Source organism: Poromitra crassiceps (genome assembly GCF_964638095.1).
Source record: "Poromitra crassiceps genome assembly, chromosome: 23".
NCBI classification, from domain to species: domain Eukaryota; kingdom Metazoa; phylum Chordata; class Actinopteri; order Beryciformes; family Melamphaidae; genus Poromitra; species Poromitra crassiceps.
The window spans coordinates 3,915,858-3,933,313 of NC_139639.1; the positions used below are offsets into that span (position 1 = coordinate 3,915,858).

The 17,456-nt window shown below is 47.3% G+C and overlaps 1 protein-coding gene across 1 annotated transcript in view; it reads left to right on the forward strand.

Moving 5' to 3' along the window:
- Positions 1 to 17,059, forward strand: part of LOC310797377 (myomegalin) — a gene marked incomplete at both ends in the record, with an annotated part of 55,769 nt that extends 38,710 nt beyond the window's left edge. Inside the window, 27 exons of the mRNA XM_083659748.1 lie at positions 2,436 to 2,572; positions 3,228 to 3,409; positions 4,054 to 4,117; positions 4,205 to 4,429; positions 5,271 to 5,487; positions 5,589 to 5,705; positions 5,802 to 6,079; positions 6,237 to 6,451; positions 6,789 to 6,906; positions 7,076 to 7,193; positions 7,335 to 7,389; positions 8,910 to 9,157; positions 9,263 to 9,364; positions 9,507 to 9,685; positions 10,007 to 10,250; positions 10,428 to 10,559; positions 10,662 to 10,778; positions 10,878 to 11,130; positions 11,250 to 11,371; positions 12,227 to 12,463; positions 13,072 to 13,173; positions 13,343 to 13,590; positions 13,701 to 13,844; positions 14,027 to 14,165; positions 14,490 to 14,536; positions 15,061 to 15,115; positions 16,887 to 17,059. Coding sequence (XP_083515874.1) covers positions 2,436 to 2,572; positions 3,228 to 3,409; positions 4,054 to 4,117; positions 4,205 to 4,429; positions 5,271 to 5,487; positions 5,589 to 5,705; positions 5,802 to 6,079; positions 6,237 to 6,451; positions 6,789 to 6,906; positions 7,076 to 7,193; positions 7,335 to 7,389; positions 8,910 to 9,157; positions 9,263 to 9,364; positions 9,507 to 9,685; positions 10,007 to 10,250; positions 10,428 to 10,559; positions 10,662 to 10,778; positions 10,878 to 11,130; positions 11,250 to 11,371; positions 12,227 to 12,463; positions 13,072 to 13,173; positions 13,343 to 13,590; positions 13,701 to 13,844; positions 14,027 to 14,165; positions 14,490 to 14,536; positions 15,061 to 15,115; positions 16,887 to 17,059 — 4,268 coding nt within the window. The remainder of the gene's footprint in view (positions 1 to 2,435; positions 2,573 to 3,227; positions 3,410 to 4,053; positions 4,118 to 4,204; positions 4,430 to 5,270; positions 5,488 to 5,588; positions 5,706 to 5,801; positions 6,080 to 6,236; positions 6,452 to 6,788; positions 6,907 to 7,075; positions 7,194 to 7,334; positions 7,390 to 8,909; positions 9,158 to 9,262; positions 9,365 to 9,506; positions 9,686 to 10,006; positions 10,251 to 10,427; positions 10,560 to 10,661; positions 10,779 to 10,877; positions 11,131 to 11,249; positions 11,372 to 12,226; positions 12,464 to 13,071; positions 13,174 to 13,342; positions 13,591 to 13,700; positions 13,845 to 14,026; positions 14,166 to 14,489; positions 14,537 to 15,060; positions 15,116 to 16,886) is intronic.
- Positions 17,060 to 17,456: the final 397 nt, after the last annotated feature.

The window sequence follows — 17,456 nt, forward strand, 5'->3', positions numbered from 1 at the left end:
AATATAATGTCCCTAGTCCATCCTACGATTTGTCAATCGTTTTATTTCCACCAGCAGTAAAAGTAGTTTTGCTGTATAAATCTCAAGGCCTACATATTAAAGTGTAACGTGTAATGCATATTAACAGATATTACCACTGCAAATGAGTGTTTCTTCATGTCTTTACGACCTCATGCATGAGATTCCAGCATGGTGTTCCTGTTCCTGTTTGCATGGCTGTTTTGATGTGGTGTGATTCTCTACTATAGAGAGGCAAAGTGAACGTCACTTCCTGCTTCAGCACTGTACCAGAGATTTTCTTCCGCAATTTATTTTCCCATAGACATTTCGTAAAATGCTTATAAAAATCGTTTTACTTGGTCAAACCAAACAGTTCAGCTATATTTAGAATCGGGAGAGACCATAGAACATTTCACGCGGACCAAAACGTAAAAAAGAAAACATAATTTAATTATTTTTTTTGGTCCGAGTGAAATGTTATGTGACCTCTCCTGTTTCTAAATATATCTGAACCGTTTGGTTTGAACCAGTAAAACTATTTTTATACGCATTTTAGGAAATGTCTATGGGAAAATAAATGGCGGATGAAAATCTCTGGTACAGTGCTGAAGCAGGAAGTGACGTTCCACTTTGGCTCTCTATATACTACACCTCGCACACAAAATGCAGCCAGGAGCGCTGCAGCGGGCGGGTTCAGTCACGCTCCACTCTGTAATGTCTCTGATGTTAACACCATCACAAAAGGTTTGTGAAAAGTCAGCAAAACGCACACACCCGTATTGCCCATATACATTCACTGCAACAGCAGAATAAGGGAACAGCTCACATGTGAGTTGTTTCGCTGAATATCCCCTGATCTTTTTGAAAACAAAACAGATTTGTCAAAATTCTCATCATAGAGCAGCATACATAGAATCATGATGTTATCATCAATCATGATGATATCATGTTATGAGAGTGTCCTCATTATATAGTGCTACACACGGCCCACTCATCTGCTCAGTTTATCTTACACTTGAGTTGGTGCACATTGTTCAGTCGACGGTTTCCATCCATTTCCTGTCCTCTCACTAGTGACACCAAGCTGTTTTAGTAAAGCCAGCGCTCATGTTTAACTAGACCAAACCTCTGAGCTTTCCATCAATATAAAACAACGCCATCATTAAAGTCCCTGCAATGTACTGGCTGAGTGAGCCCATCTCCTCCATACACATAATTATTAATGTCTAACGTGTGTGTGGGTGTGCGCGTGTGTGTGTGTGTGTGTGTGTGCGCGCGTGTGTGCGCGTGTGTGTGTGTGTGTCATGAAAACCTGTTACATAAAACAATTTCCCTGCCAGTCACATTCCACTGAGCCTCTGCTTCCTGGCAGCCCACCAACATCCATGTATTGTGTTCCCCTCTGTGTGTGTGTGTGTGTGTGTGTGTGTGTGTGTGTGTGTGTGTGTGTGTGTGTGTGTGTGTGTGTGTGTGTCCATGCATAGCATTGTATAGTTGTTTGATGATAAGTTCATTTTAGAGATTATTACACAGCGTACATACTCTTCTGCTATATACATTTAATCTTAGCAGAAAATTTCCAGTAACAGTCTTTCATGGAAATCAATATGCATTGTCCCAAATATAATATATTCCAACCAATTTTTCTTTGAAATTAGGCCAAATGTTCAGTGTTGTGGAATGGGATGCCCACACGTATACACTGTCTCACACACTCGCCTGTGCTGGACTGTGTCGAGTGTGTTTTTGCTGTCTCACACACACACTCGCCTGTGCTGGACTGTGTCGAGTGTGTTTTTGCTGTCTCACACACATACACTCGCCTGTGCTGGACTGTGTTGAGTGTGTTTTTGCTGTCACACACACACACTCGCCTGTGCTGGACTGTGTGGAGTGTGTTTTTGCTGTCTCACACACACACACACTCGCCTGTGCTGGACTGTGTCAAGTGTGTTTTTGCTGTCTCACACACACACTCGCCTGTGCTGGACTGTGTTGAGTGTGTTTTTGCTGTCTCACACACACACACACACACTCGCCTGTGCTGGACTGTGTCGAGTGTGTTTTTGCTGTCTCACACACACACACACACACTCGCCTGTGCTGGACTGTGTCGAGTGTGTTTTTGCTGTCTCACACACACACTCGCCTGTGCTGGACTGTGTTGAGTGTGTTTTTGCTGTCTCACACACACACTCGCCTGTGCTGGACTGTGTTGATGTGTTGTTGGCTGGCCCCGGTAATTTATGACATAACGTTTCCCCTTAGTTCCATGACTCAGAGAGCTGGTTCAGTCCAGTAAGAGAGAGCAGAAAGTAGGAAAGCGAGTGGAAGCAAGAGACAGAGACGTCAAAAAAAATACAAAGAACAGCGGACTAAGAAATCTAAGCCAAAGGAGAAAAGCAAGTATCCTGACCTGTCTCTTGTGTTTCCAGACCTCAGCACAGAGGAGGAGGAAGAAGAGGGGGAGGAGGGGGAGGGAGATGATGAAGACGCCAGCAGTGACGAGTTCACAGACAGTATAGAAGACGATGATGTTAAAGTGACTGCCAGAAGTCTGGCCTCCATTCAGGTAAAATACCGTGTTTACATTTCACTATAAGATCTGTTTGAATTTGATCTCGATTTCCATCCTTTCCTATTTCCACACTTATAACAATAACCATCAGTGTTGGCGGTAACTCATTACAAAAGTAACATATTACATGTAATATATTACTTTTAGCAGTAACTCAGTAATATAACTTATTACAAATAGGATTTCAGTAATATTATACCAGTTACTTTGTCAAGTAACTCAAGTTACAAATTGAGTTAAATTTCTTTCCATCAAAGCACATATTTAAATAAAGATACAATCATTTCCTAATCAAATTGTGTGGTCTAATGCAAATAACCACTATAGATGACAATAACAAAGGAAAAGGATAACATATACAATCTTGGACGGTTTACACTGACTTCAAGACGGTTGAAATTATTTTGGGGGGATGGTTCAAGAGGGCGGCGATGTCATTCTGCTGCTGCTGTTGTTTTGGTGAAAGTAACGCAAAAGTAGTGTAATAAGTAACAAGTTACTCTACACAGACAGTAATATTGTAAAGTAACATATTACTTTCAAATGAAAGTAACTAGTAATATGTAGTCTATTACATTTTGAAAGTAACTTGCCCAACACTGCAAATAACCATACATGTGTTGAAGAAGTCTTCTCTGTTCGCCCGCAGACGTCTGGGACGGCCCGTGGACAGGAGGGTTTGTCTGGAGGGCTGGCGAGGGGGGAGCTGTCCCGGCAGCCTGACGCGCGGAGGGTCGAGGAAGCAGAGAAGAAGAAGACTCTGGACGAGGATCTGGAAGACATCAGGTCACAGCTGGAGAGGGAAGGATTCACCTCCGTAGCTCAGATGAGGTGCATATTTGTCCTTAGCATACTCGGGAAACTTTACTTTGCGGTTGTCTCATATGACTTTGTAAAATATGGTCACAGAAAGTATATAGAGTGAGGATCAGAGTAGGTCCATAATACACATAGTAGTAGTAGTAATAGTAGTAGTAGTAGTACATAGAAGTACTGTTATTGTATTTCCAAAATAAATTTTAAGGAACGACGCTTAGGATGCTTGATGATCATCCATCCTATAAGTCATCCTCGTCCTACCTGAGTGGTTGAGAACCTGAGTGGTTCTCAATGTGGGCTCCGGGGACCACCAAGGGTCCTTGAGGAGGTTCCATGGGGTCCCCAGCAAAAGCATAAATTGTTCAACTTCACCATTATTTCATTTACAAGAAGTTAACACAGTTAAAGAATGTAGAAGAATGACTGATTTGATCTCTATAGTGGATGGTCTTGGAATTCTGCACTAAATCATATCTAACAATAAAAAAATGTCTCAGATTTGGGTCCGAGAGGCAAAATCACATCAAATGGGGGTCCATGGCCCTACTGTGGACTGAATTTGTGGTCCTTGGTATGAAAACGGTTGAGAATCACCACGGCTATAAAGGACGGTGTGATTCCATGTTCATGCTGATGTCTCTGTGTCCTCCTCCTAGGAGTGCACTGCTGAGCCTGCAGCGGGAGAACCAGGCTCTGAGAGACGGCCAGGGGAGAGCCGCAGTCCACGAACCAAGGACAGAAGCAGAGGAGCACAGTCTGAACCTGGAAGAGGAGTACGAAGAGGAAGAGGAGGAGTATATTGAGGAAGAGGAGGAGGAGGAGGAAGAAGAGGAGGAAGAGGAGGAGGAGGAAGAAGATGAGGAAGAGGAGGAGGAGGAGGAGGAGGAGGAGGCACCCCCAGTGTCGGCGGGGAAGCGTGGCGCCCCCTGTGTGAGGCTGAGAGACGAGCGGGGGAAGAGGCAGTGCACCCGGCCACACTCTCTGGACCTGGGGACTTTGCTGTCCCATCGCCAGCCCCAGCAGGCTGAGAGGGTAACACATTTAAACATATAACAGAGGCATTAAGGAATCTATGACCTGCATCCACCTCTAGGGGCAACGAGTAGGAATAGCCTATCACAGATATCACCCAGATATAAATTATTACGGTCATTTTGTGCTATGGGGCAGTAAAATCACACCTAGGCTACTGCCCTTTTAACGCATCTTTGTGGACGAGGATTCAGTCAGAATTACTTTCATCTCAGAATTCTGACTTTAATTTCAGAATTCTGACTTCTTACAATCTCAGAATTCTGACTTTAATTTCAGAATCCTGGAAAAAAAAGGAGAATTCTGAGATTGTAAGAAGTCATAATTCTGAAATTAAAGTCAGAATTCTGACTTCTTACAACCTCAGAATTCTCATTTTAATCTCAGAACTCAAATATATTTTTGAATCCTCTTCTAGTACATCTGACAATAATGTCTTCACTAAACAAAGAAATGGGAAACGAGTTTATATAATGTATCATAGCGATACAATGTAAAGCCTAAATGTGCTGACAAAAGCTGAAAGGCAATATTAGATCATCCCTGGCCTCTAGGCCTCCCCTCCTTTTGTCTCTGACTTCCCTCTCTCTCTCTCTCTGTTGGGATAACAGTCTCTCTGTCGGCCTGTTTTCTTAGCCTCATGACGGTTTATATAAGCAGTGAGCTCCTCCTCACTCACTCACACAATAGTTACTGTGCAGTGTGTTTATCCAAGTATTTGTTGAAATATCTATCCCCCCCTCTGGACACAATTTCAAGTATGAAGTGATCCGTCTTCTCATTTGGAAATACTACGCGTTGCTAAAACACGTTGTTGTTGTTGTTGTTGTTGTTGTGACAGGAGGCGGAGCCAGGCGGCGGCAGCAGCAGCAGCAGCAGCGAGGTGGGCGTGTTCTGGCAGCATGTGGAGGAGGGCCTCCGGGAGCAGGCGGCCCGTCTGCGCTCAGACCTGGCTCTGAGCAGGCAGGAGAGCAGGGAGCTGCAGGAGAGGCTGATGGTGTCCGAGGCCACTGTCCACGCTCAGGCCGAACAACTGAAGGACTACAGGGATCTGCTGAGTATGTCACGCTCAGGGACACATAATATAGGACACAGACACGCAGACAATGTATTTTTCTAAAAGTGGCCAGTCCGTCATTAGTCTCTCACCCCTCGGCAGCGGAGACGTCGGTGCAGCAGGCCAGCAAGCAGGTGCAGGTGGACCTCCAGGATCTGGGTTATGAGACGTGTGGCCGCAGTGAGAACGAGGCCGAGAGAGAAGACGCCAGCAGCCCAGGTGACAAAACAGAACACCAACAAAGAACACCCTATCTATTTATTTCTATTATGTCAGCCGGACGTTAATATTTCTCCTCACCTGTCCGTCCATCAGAGTTTGATGATCTGGAGATGTGCACGTCGCTGTCCCACCATCAGGACTACGAGGGTGCAGGCGCGGGCTGGTACAGTGCGAACCACAGCGGCGACACGAGCGCTTATGAGCCGGGGGAGGAGGACGAGCCGCCCGCAGACTCGCTCCAGCAGCTGGTCCAGGACCTGCGCTCGCAGCTCACCCGCTGCCACAAGGTGATCCGTGGGCTGCAGCTGCGCGTCCGCTCCCTCTCCACCACCAGCGACTATGCTTCTAGCCTGGAGCGCACCCCACGCAAGGTAGCAGAGCGAGCCAAGCTGCTCTAACTGCTTTATTACTCTGGCTTAAACACGATTAAAAAATATATATAATTCTTGTAATTGAGTTGATGAGCATAAAGTGGATAACAATGACACTCCTATAACACTTCTCTCCATTTCGTCCCTGATCTCCCAGGTGAATTGGGCCTTTGAGGCATCTCCGGCCCACAGCGGTGTGGAGGAGGACGAGGGCTGGATGTCGGACACGCTCGGGACTCGCTCGGAGCCCAAGCCCAGCCGGGAGCTGCGAGAGCTGGTGTCACGAGTGGCCTCGCTGGAGGCGCAGCTGAAGAGCTCCAGGCTGGAGGGCAAGGGCCTGGCAGAGGAGGGGAAATGTGCCACCTGGCCTGGGTGAGTGGAGCTCAGATAAGAGGGTTCAGAAACTGCACGCCTCCTCCCTGTGACCCCTAGGCGACTTCCTTCTATATCCAGCACGTTTAGTAGATGCACGTGGGAACGGCCGGTCATATGACTTCCAGCTGCGTGCCAAGATCTCTGCATAGTGTTAGTGTGGAACACAGCACATACAAAAATTCGACTCATCATCACAGTTTTGCAGTTTTGCAATTATTTTGCAATTTTGCAATTATTTGAATTGCACGTTTTGGTGCTGTGCGGAAGAATTCCTCACGTTATTCTGTGGTGTCCTTGTGTCCCCTCTGGTCCCTCCTCTTCCTCCTCTTCACAGGAAGTACAACACTTTGATCCAGGCTCAGGCTCGCGAGCTGTCCCACCTGAGGCAGAGGATGAGGGAGGGGCGAGGAGTCTGCCATATCCTCACGCAGCACCTGGGGGACACCACCAAGGTACGGCAAACCTCTCTGCTGCACTCTCCTCTGGAGCCCAGGAAAAGAGTAGCTATGGATCCTAACAAACACATAAACATTAACAATAACTTTTTCATTCAAACCACGTTTGAATGTTTTCTGATATAATTATTCTACAATATTCTACGCTACAACTTGCAACGTATAGGCCTTCGAGGAGCTGCTGCGAGCCAACGATATTGACTACTACATGGGCCAGAGCTTCAGGGAGCAGCTGGCCCAGAGCACTGCCTTGGCACAGAGGGTGGCCACCAAGATCAGCGGACGTAAGGAACATCTCCTTCTCCTCAGGCCTAGCACACAGAGACTTGCTTCAGTATTTACAATTTCATGTTCTTGTGATCTTTGTCTGCAATTTTATCAACCTTCTCCTCTTCCTCTGCTCTCTCTCTCTCTCTTTTCCATAGGAGACCGTGCAGAGAGCCACGATGACAAGACAGGCCATGAGTTGCTTGCCCTACGGTGGGTTGGCTTCTTGATCATGTGTACTTGTTTGTGTGTGTGTGTGTGTGTGTGTGTGTGTGTGTGTGTGTGTGTGTGTGTGTGTGTGTGTGTGTGTGTGTGTGTGTGTGTGTGCCTATCTGTGGGTACGTTTGTTCCCATAGGGAAGGGGCAAGTTAAGCCAAGGGCTGATCTCTGCCTCGAACAAACCCATCCAGTCTGAGAGGTTGTTTTGTTCGGTCGACCGGTGCGAACATGATGTGCTAAAAATATAAAAACTGCATCTACACCGCTCTCAATAGGTTAATACACAAATTTATAAAATGGAATAAAGTCAATTATTGTTAAGTTGTCTGTCACTACCTAATTATACTTATCTGAAATAATTTAACAGATTTTTCACATTTTTCTCTTACCTACACACGTACATCTCATGTATTGTATGCCCATGTAAAGCACGTGCAGATGTTTTGTGGACTCTAGTTAATTAATCATGTTCTCATGATACAAATCAAATGGAAAAGCAACACATTGTAGCCAGTGGCTCTGCTTGGCCGCTCTAAACCTTCTTAAGCACAAAGCTGGACTGTACTGGAACACGGCCGGCAGCACTGTGACACTCGTGTCACTTGACATTAGTGCACCGTAGCTTAACGTATAGAGCACTCTCTCTCTCTCTCCCGCTAATTAGTTTACGTCACATGACTAATCATGTGACGTGGCGGGGCAGGAGGGGAGCCGTCCACATGGCTCATTATGTGTTGGAGAGGAGACAGAAGGTTGTTGTTAATCCACACACAGGCCGCACAGTGGATCCTTTACTGTAAAGTTGAGGGAGTTGAGTAGAAGAGGACTCCCAGGTGTCCTGAAGGCATCACTTGAGAGGCTCAATGTGACTGCCTGATTCCCAGGTGTCCTGAAGGCATCACTTGATGCTGCCTCCTCCTTCCATCCGCCCCAGTGTGTGGACTACTCTTCTTGTTGGAGCTTTGAGAAATCAATTATTAATTGATTTGGACAAAACTGACACCTTGCCTTGGATAACTACTGAGATTTCTATTGATTTTTTATTAAATTTTTTGCATTGCAGAATATTATTTATAGGGAGTCGTACGTCGATAACGTCGATAACGTGAATAGAACCAGAAGCAAATAAAGACTTTAGTCAGTATTTGTGCTGGATCTCTAGACTGCAGCCAGAAGGCTCAGCCAGCTCAGGCTGTGTAGTGCATCCAGGACTTGGGCTTCATTTCTGGGTTATACTGGTGGTCCGATGGCTCCTCTGTGGAAGTCTATGATTTCTAAGAGCAGTCCCATATACAGGGACTCCCTGTGGTCTCTCTCTGTGGGTGGGGGTCGTGGCCAAGCGAGAGAGACAGCCTTTCTTACATTGATGCTGGAGAGAGACAGGGCGTTTCTACATCGGCAGCTCAAACAGTAAGGGAGATACACATGTAGTTACCCATCATGCATACTAGTCATGCAGCAATCATATTGATTCTCTTTCTTCTGTGTGTGTGTGTGCGCGTGCGTGCCTGCAGGCTGAGTAAGGAGCTTCAGCAGAAGGATAAAATCATCGAGTCCCTCCACACCAAACTGCAGCAGCGTCCGGAGACCCCGTCCAGCTGCCACGCCCCCTCCGAAACCACCGACCAATCGGACAGGACCTCGTTGGTGTCGGACGAGTGTCGAACCAACGAGGACTTGGAGCTGTGCTCGGATCTGGATGCCAGCGAGTATCAGGAGGAGCACAGCAGGCGGCAGCCAGCAGGCGGATCGGAAAGAGAAGGTAACGTTTGAAGGCTAGTTCTTTTGTTCAACCTTCTCCTGTTTGGAAATGCCTCTTCTTTCCATCCTTTCACCTTCCGTCATCGCCCTCTCCACCCTCTTCCAGTCTGTCCATCTCTCCTTCCTCCCCGCGGCCTCAAGTCCTTCAACAGCTGCCCCAACATGCTCTGCTCGGCCCCCGTGGGCTTGACGCGGCACCCGTCCAGAGGTAATGGGACACGCAGATCTGTGATTTGTAAAAATTCCCAAAGAATCGGAGTCTCTTATACTCTTACCTCAGCTCACCTTTTTTAACCCCCTCTTCTTCCTTCATGTTTTCCTTCCCGTCACTTCCTGTCACCCTCCTCCAGCCCTTGTCAGTGGGCCTGTTTCCTCCTCCCTCCCTGTCCCGTCTGGCCCTGACCTCTGGGGTCAGCGTGTGACCTTTGAGCCCCGGCCCAGGGCCCTGTCTGTGAACGCTGTTCGCCAAGAGCTGGACACGCTGTACAAACAGATGAATGAGAACAGGGGTGAGGAGGGGCCAGGGACAGTGTGACACATACATGGAATGGTGTCTCAATTGTGATTCAAAATCAATGAGACACAACTCATGATAAACGTGTTAATAGATGCAGTTATATTCTATAATGCACTGTACCATAGCCAGGAAAAAAACTGACTGCACTGAGTGCTGACTGACTGCAGTGTCTGCAGCCACCAGCTAACTTGCATCGTCTTCATTCTGCAGTAGATGTTTTGTTGAAAACATGATGTTTGACACACCTCCATTGCTTTGTTGTGTATGGATACAGGCTTTGTGCTTCCCCATGGCCACGCCCTGTCCCCTCTCTCCCCTGGCGCCCACAACCAGCACGACGTCGCCCCCTACAGCCAGCTAGCCCACCATCACAGCCAGCACGACCTCTCCCCCTACAGCCAGCTACCCCGTCACGCCTTTCAACAGTACCAGCTGGGCGGCATCCCCGAGGGCCACTCGCTCCACTCCGACTCGGGTCTCGTGACAGGTGGGACACTGTGGGATGTGGAGAACATGGTTCAGCCAATCGGAAGCTACCCTGGAATATCAGGACACCAATCAGGGAATAGCCATGCAGGTAGGACCCTATGCTATTCCCTATCACTATAAAACACAGTATATACTCGTGGTATATCGTTTTCCAGAAATGCTTGATGATAAGCTCAAGTGAAGCCACATGTTTATAGCATTATTCTTCTTCTTCTTATTATTATTATTATTATTATTATTATTATTATCATGTATTTGTTAACAGGGATAGACTTGATAGAGGAGCACCTGCAGGAGGTGAGGTGTCTGCGTCAGCGTCTGGAGGAGTCCATCAGGACCAACGAGAGGCTCCGACAGCAGCTGGAGGAGAGGCTGGCCACCACTGGGCGTGATGGAGGTACAGCAGCCCACACACATCTACACATGCTTTTAACAGTATTTTCATAATGTTAAATACTGCAGTAATACCAAACACTATCACTGGTTTATTTTCATCCAGGTGCACCCACTAACATCTACATTCAGGGACTGGACACAGTCACTCAGCTGTCCAATGAGATCAGGGTCCTGAAGGAAGAAAACCTGGCTCTACAGTCCCGCCTGCAGGCCAGCACAGGTACTGCATCTCACAGCCAAACTGAACCGAACTGAAAACCGCTTCCGATTGTTTTGGAATATTGACCGGTTGGTTCCCTTCTGTTCCTCGCCCCATCAGACACGTGCGAGGAGGCGGAGCAGCTGCGGGAGGCGGTGCTGACGGCGCGGGCCCGTCTGAAGCAGGCGGAGCTGGAGGCGGAGCAGCTGCGGGAGGCGGTGCTGACGGGGCGGGCCCGTCTGAAGCAGGCGGAGCTGGAGGCGGAGCAGTGGAAGGAGGAGCTGAGGCGGCTGCAGACCCACAGCCAGGAGCAGGGACAGCAGATCCACACACTCAGGCAGGAGAGACACACCAGCCAGGAAAACAACAACAGGTAAACAGAGAGCCACAGACAGACAGACAGACAGACAGACAGACAGACAGACAGAAAGTATGTCTGTCTGTGTTTGCATACCTGTGTTCTGAGTATACTCTATTTCGCTGTGTCTCCAGGCTCCAGCATGAGGTGTCTCTGCTGCAGCAGCAGGTGTGTGAGAGCAGGGAGCTGATCCACTCGCTGCAGAGTGAGCTGCACGTCTACGACCGCGTGTGTGCCGGCTCCAACACCAATAAAGGTGAGTGTATTCACTGTGCACCAGTTATAATCAATAAGAGAAATCTGCACTGCCCAGGGATTGTCAAGTGGTTCATTCTCTGTGTCAGGTGTGTGCTCACGACTACAGAACTTTAGTCATTTAATTTCCTTTTTTCTTTTCTTTTTTTAATTAGAAAACACACCTGCATACTATATGTATTTGAAAATATCAGAATATATTTTTGCCCCCACACTGGTCTTCTACCTGCTCTATTTGTAAAGCGCCTTGAGATAACTCTTGTTATGATTTGTTCCGATATAAATATAAATTTGATTGATTGATTGATTGATTGATTGATTGATTGATTGATTGATTGATTGATTGATTGATTGACTAAAGCAGTGGTTCTCAACGTTGGGTCCGGGGACCACCAGGGGTCCTTAGGGGGGTTCCAGGGGGTCCCTAGCAAATTGATGAATTGATAAAACCTTTACACCATTATTTAATTTACAAGAAGTTAACTGAATTAGAGAATGTCGATGTTTTATCATAGCTTCACTGTTAGCTCTCTACCTACAATACAGATAGATAGTCATGAAATCCTTGACAAAATCTAATCTATCTAATAATCTAATACAAAGTATTCTTAGATTTGAGTCTGAGAGATACAACCTCATCAAATGGCAACCTGGGGCCCTGATGTGGACTAAATTTAGGCGTCCTTGATATGAAAAAGGTGGAGAATCACTGCTCTAAAGTATTCAAAGCCAAATCAAACTGCATCTAGTTGTTATTCTAGTGCTGTGCGGGAATTAAGACTTCTACCGCCCACAGACCTCCAGAGCAGGAGCATCTCCACACACTGTCAGTGACTGTACTGTACGTTCTCTCCAGGCTACCTGTGTGAGCTGCCAGGCCTGCCGGGGGAGCTGGCGGAGCTGCTGGGCGAGGTGAGGAGCCTGCGTGCTCAGCTGCAGAGCAGCGTCCAGGAGAACAGCGCCCTCAAACAGCTGGAGCTCCACAAGCAGCTGGAACAGAAGCTGGGCGGGGGCTCTCCTCGGACCCCCTCCCTCTCTGCCCTCACTGCCAGCCCCCAGAGAGACAGCTTCTACAGGCGCCAGCTGCTGCACGGTGAGAGGCGCACCCCTATTGGTATACATTCATACATACATACATACATACATACATACATACATACATACATACATACAAACACACATACAGTATATAAGTTACATACACTACCAGTCAAAAGTTTGGACAACCATTTTTCTTTATTTTTACTATGTGCACATTGACCCCAAAAAATGTTAAACAAATCCAAAATATCATTTTGATTCTTTAAAGTAGCTACCCCTTTGCCTTGATGGAAAGACAAAGGCTTTGGAAAAGAATTAATACATAGGCTTCAACTTCACAAATTAGATTACATTTCAAGCATGTAAGCATAAGACTTTAGATCAAACTTTTCACTCGTAGTGCACATAAATGCTTCGCTACATACATGTACAACTACATACAACACACGCAGCATGTGATTGGGTAGATGCTTGGACAGACAGACCAGCTTGAGTGTTTGCCATACTGAGTGAAAGGCTAACATACCACAGGAGATGTTTGGGACTGCCTGCTGTGTTGTAACCTGACATTGCCAGATGGGGGCGGTATTGTTTGCTGTGTTGTGCTTTGCTGTGTGACCTAGCTAGCCTGGACTGTGTGTGTGTGTGCGTGTTCCACAGACCCCGCTCCGTCTCCACCCGTCAGGGACATTGGTCTGTTTAACTGTGGATCTCCCTACACTCCCTACTCGGACCTGGAGGACAGCCACAGTACTGCCAATGGTGTGACTTTAACTGCACTGCATGACTGAAACTGAAAGTATAACACGCAGTATGGATCTTAATAGCGTTACCATATTTTTTTTTATTATTTACTGTATCACTGCCACCATCCCGTTCTTTTCAAAAGGAAAATGTGATTATTTCGTTGATTCCTTCACATTCTCAAGAGTCCCTCCTCCTCTCTCTCCGTCTCTCCCTGCAGCCGACCTTCTCGACCCCCACTCTGAATTGGAGGGGGAGGCGCCTGACGGATCGTTCGCCAACCGTAACGGCCGCCACGCCATCGGCCACGTGGACGACTTCAGCGCCCTGCAGCAGCAGATCCTGGAGGGGCGGAGCCTCATCCAGCGCATGGAGGCCACGCTGCAGGCCTGCCTACCACTGCTGGAGGCCGACCAGGAGCAGAGCGCTGAGCTGGTGAGGGGCAGAGGGACAAGACGAAGACGTTATAGTCTTGAAGTAAATAATGACAAGGAATAATAGAAGTCTGTAAAGGTGGCATCACTTTAACGCAGCTTTCTGTGCAGGTGCTGGACTATGGGTGTGTGAAGAGTCTTCTGTCCAACACCAAGACTCTGAGGCAGATCTTAGAGGAGGCCATGGCTCTGCTGAAGATGTTCTGGAGGGCGGCTCTGCCCAGCTCCGATCGTTCCACCCAGAACCTTAAGAAGGTTTGTAACAGCGAGGTGTTTTCATTCCAATTTACTTCATGGTACAACTGCACAAGTCTGGTCTGGTCTTTGCTAGCTTTGAACGTTGAACGTCGCACAACAAATGTGTGGTGTGTGTGTGTGTGTGTGTGTGTGTGTGTGTGTGTGTGTGTGTGTGTGTGTGTGTGTGTGTGTGTGTGTAGGAGCAGTGTATGCAGGAGGAGATCTTGTCCCTGAAGCTGCGTATATCAGAGCAGGATGAGGTTCTTCAGGGAACCATCCAAAGACTGAGGAGCACCAGCCGCACCAAGGAGAGCATGGAGCACTACATAGTCAACCAGTGTAAGTGTGTGCGTGTGTGTGTGTGTGTGTGTGTGTGAGAGAGAGAGAGAGAGAGAGAGAGAGAGATAAAAAAAAAGAGAGGGAGAGAGATCTATAATAGGGTGTTTTGCGGGGGGATAGCGTGATCCTCCCACGTGCTATGTCCTGCCGGTGAAACTCCTCGCTGTCAGGTGAAAAGAAGCAGCCGGCAACTTCACATGTATCAGAGTCTACAACTCTCCCTAGATCGGCAGAGAGGGGGGGGGGGGGGGGGGGGTATAAAAGAAAATTATGCAAAAAGAGAGAGAAAGACAATAGATTTGTTTTTATTTGTGTTTATTGCAGTATCAAGGACTCGTGATGTGCTGAAGAAAGCAAGGACAAACTTGGAGGTAAGCAAAAATCACTGTTCCATACGCAGTACATACAGTATTATGTAGCTTATCTGTACATTTTCCATAGGTCACGGTACTATGTCTGTACTCTGTAGTGTATGTTGTAATATGCCAAGTGTCCTAATCATAGTCCTTTGTATACTATCATCGCTGTCGGGTGGAAACCTTGTATCTTCAAATTCTGCCATTTTCTTTTTCTTCTTTTCCATAATGGATAGGTAGGTAGGTACCCAAAAATAACCTGTGAAAGTTTCAGGTGCTTTGGACCAGCGAACAGTTATATTACTGGTTATTAATGTTATCACAATTACACTATGTTAAAATGGGAATGTTTGTTCTTCCTTGTGATTTTTCTTTTGTTTTGTTTGTTTTTTGAGATACAAAGTTTCCGCCTGACCCCGACGATACGTGTAAATCAGTCATTTTGGGCCGCTCTGCTTCTGTGCCACTTGTTCCTTCATCCTGTATTTGTCCTCTCCTTTCCTTTCCTTTCCTCTCCCCTCCTGGTTCCTTGTCTTCAGAAGAACGAGCTGAGACTTTCCTCTCTAAGCTCCTCCTCTTCCTCTCCTTATGCTGGTAATAGTTTGACATCTTGTGGTGTTTGCGAACAGGTAGAAGTTGTCCCTGATCTTTCAAATTTCCTGACAACGGTGCTGTAGTTAGCGCCTCCTCTGGTCGGTCGGGGCGCCTGGTCGGGGTGGAAGGGAACTGGTGGGAATAGCGTGATCCTCCCACGTGCTACGTCCTGCCGGTGAAGCTCCCCCCTCTGTCAGGTGAAAAGAAGCAGCTGGCAACGGCACGTGTGTCGGAGGAGGAAGCATGGTGCTAGTCTATGGCTCTCCCCTCATCGGCAGAGGGTGGATTGGCCAAGTACAATTGGGGGGAAAAATGGGGGGGGAAATCAGAAAAAAAAATAGTAGGGGGAAAAAAACAGTGCTGTAGTTGATTTGAGTGAAGTTGTGGACCAGTGGTGTCATTTGTGCATGACATTTTTATTTTATTTATTTCAGGAACAGTGCAACATTAATGAACATTTGCATGTAAATGTGCCGGATTGTAGCCTTAGCTAATTTCCTTCCGTAGTCCCTCGTCAGGTAGAGATAAAGTGCAAAAAGTTTAAAAAGAAAAAGAAATAGAAAAATTTGTGCATACATAGTATACGGCAACTGACAGGGATACGATGTAAGTGACATATACATACATATGGGGTAAAGAGGAGAGGAGACATACATATACATGAAGGAGGCATTTAATGACATCACTGATCCACAACTTCACTCAAATTAACTCTCCATAACTGTCAAAACGAAAAGATTGTCTGCAAAACGGTTGACAGTTTTCGGATATGTGTGAGATTATGTGCAAAAATAAATCAGCGTTGTTTTTCAGTGGAGTGTCCCTTTAAGCTGTGACTGCAAAGGTCAGAGGGTCATGATGGCTCTATGGTCAGGGGCAACTTTTACCTCCGTGTGGATTTGCTTGTCCTCATCATGCTGCTGTGACATCACTGTGACATCATGCTGCTGTGACATCACTGCTCGACCATCCTGATGGACAGAACGCATCACTGTACTATAACTGTGTTTCATTTGGTTTTCGTTTTTTAAGACTAGAAAATGGGAGAAAGAGGGCTTATTATTCTGACCAAAACCAACCTTTCTCTACAGCTGTGCACTGCAGCTGTTGTGTTTTTAGTCAACTTGGGTTGAATAAGGGCTTCAAAAGGCCACGAGATGTCCCTGAACCCACGACACACTCCAACCCGCTGAGCCACCGGTGCACCGAGCGCTTGTTTACTTCAAAATGTCTGTAGTAGAATCTATTCACAGCTTCAAGTGAACTCATTTGGACACCCCCGAAATAACAGAGTACTGCATAGTTTCCATTGTGTGTGTATACTGTCATATGTCGTGTGTATACTGTCATACACACATGACTATGTCGTACTGTCATAGTGTCACTCAAGGACCTCAACACAAACATAGACAGGGCCTAAGGGGTCATAAACACACCCACACCAGGCATGTACACACCACACAGGCAAAACAGCAGGTGTGTGTGTGTGTGTGTGTGTGTACATGCTTGTAAGGGACAGCTATGAATAACAGCATTACTTAACCTCTCATCACTCATCCTCAGCTTTTCATCTGCAGTCAGTTGCATTTGGGGAATCTCGGTATAACTAACATTGCATTCCATGGCAAACGTGTTGCGGTGTTACTTGTTTAACCATTCCGCCAACCCACCGGTTTGTCTGTTGTATTAGATTGTATATAACAGCTGTGTGGAGTAAGCCCCGCCCTCTCTGGTTTCCTCCCCGCCCCTCTCCTCCTCCTCCCTCCTCCAGCTGAGGACCGGAGAGGCGTGGCCAGAGAGCGGCCTACTGATTGGGGTTTCCTGAAGACCAGCAGCAGCGACGCGGCGTCCGAAGTCGTCGTCTTGGCCACGGCCAATCATCAGCGTCCGGCGACGAGGAAGCGCAGCAGCCAATGCCTTGTTGAGACTCTCGAGACGTTTTAAAAGAACCAGCCTCAGCGCCAGCAGCACCTCTGAACTCTGACCTCTAACAGCCAAGACTTTCCCCTCTGCCCCCCCCCGGCCTTACCTGTCCCATCCCACCTGGAGAGAGTGCTTCCATCGCTCCCTCCCTCCTCCACCCTGCCAGCTCACACCTATAGGCAAATCGTGCACAGTATCACTTTGCACCCGGAGCCTTACCCCAAACTTGACTCCTCCCCCTTCCCCCATCCACCCCGCCCCCAATCCCCCCTTACATCACTACATCTATCACCGTCGTCGAGCGTTGCGGTCTGCAGTTTGCCTTGTGTGCGTGACAGAAGAAGGTGTTTGAAATGTGCCTCCGGTGGTGGTTTCAGTGACGTGCGTCTCGGGCTGGTACCGACGGAGTTGGGTTGAA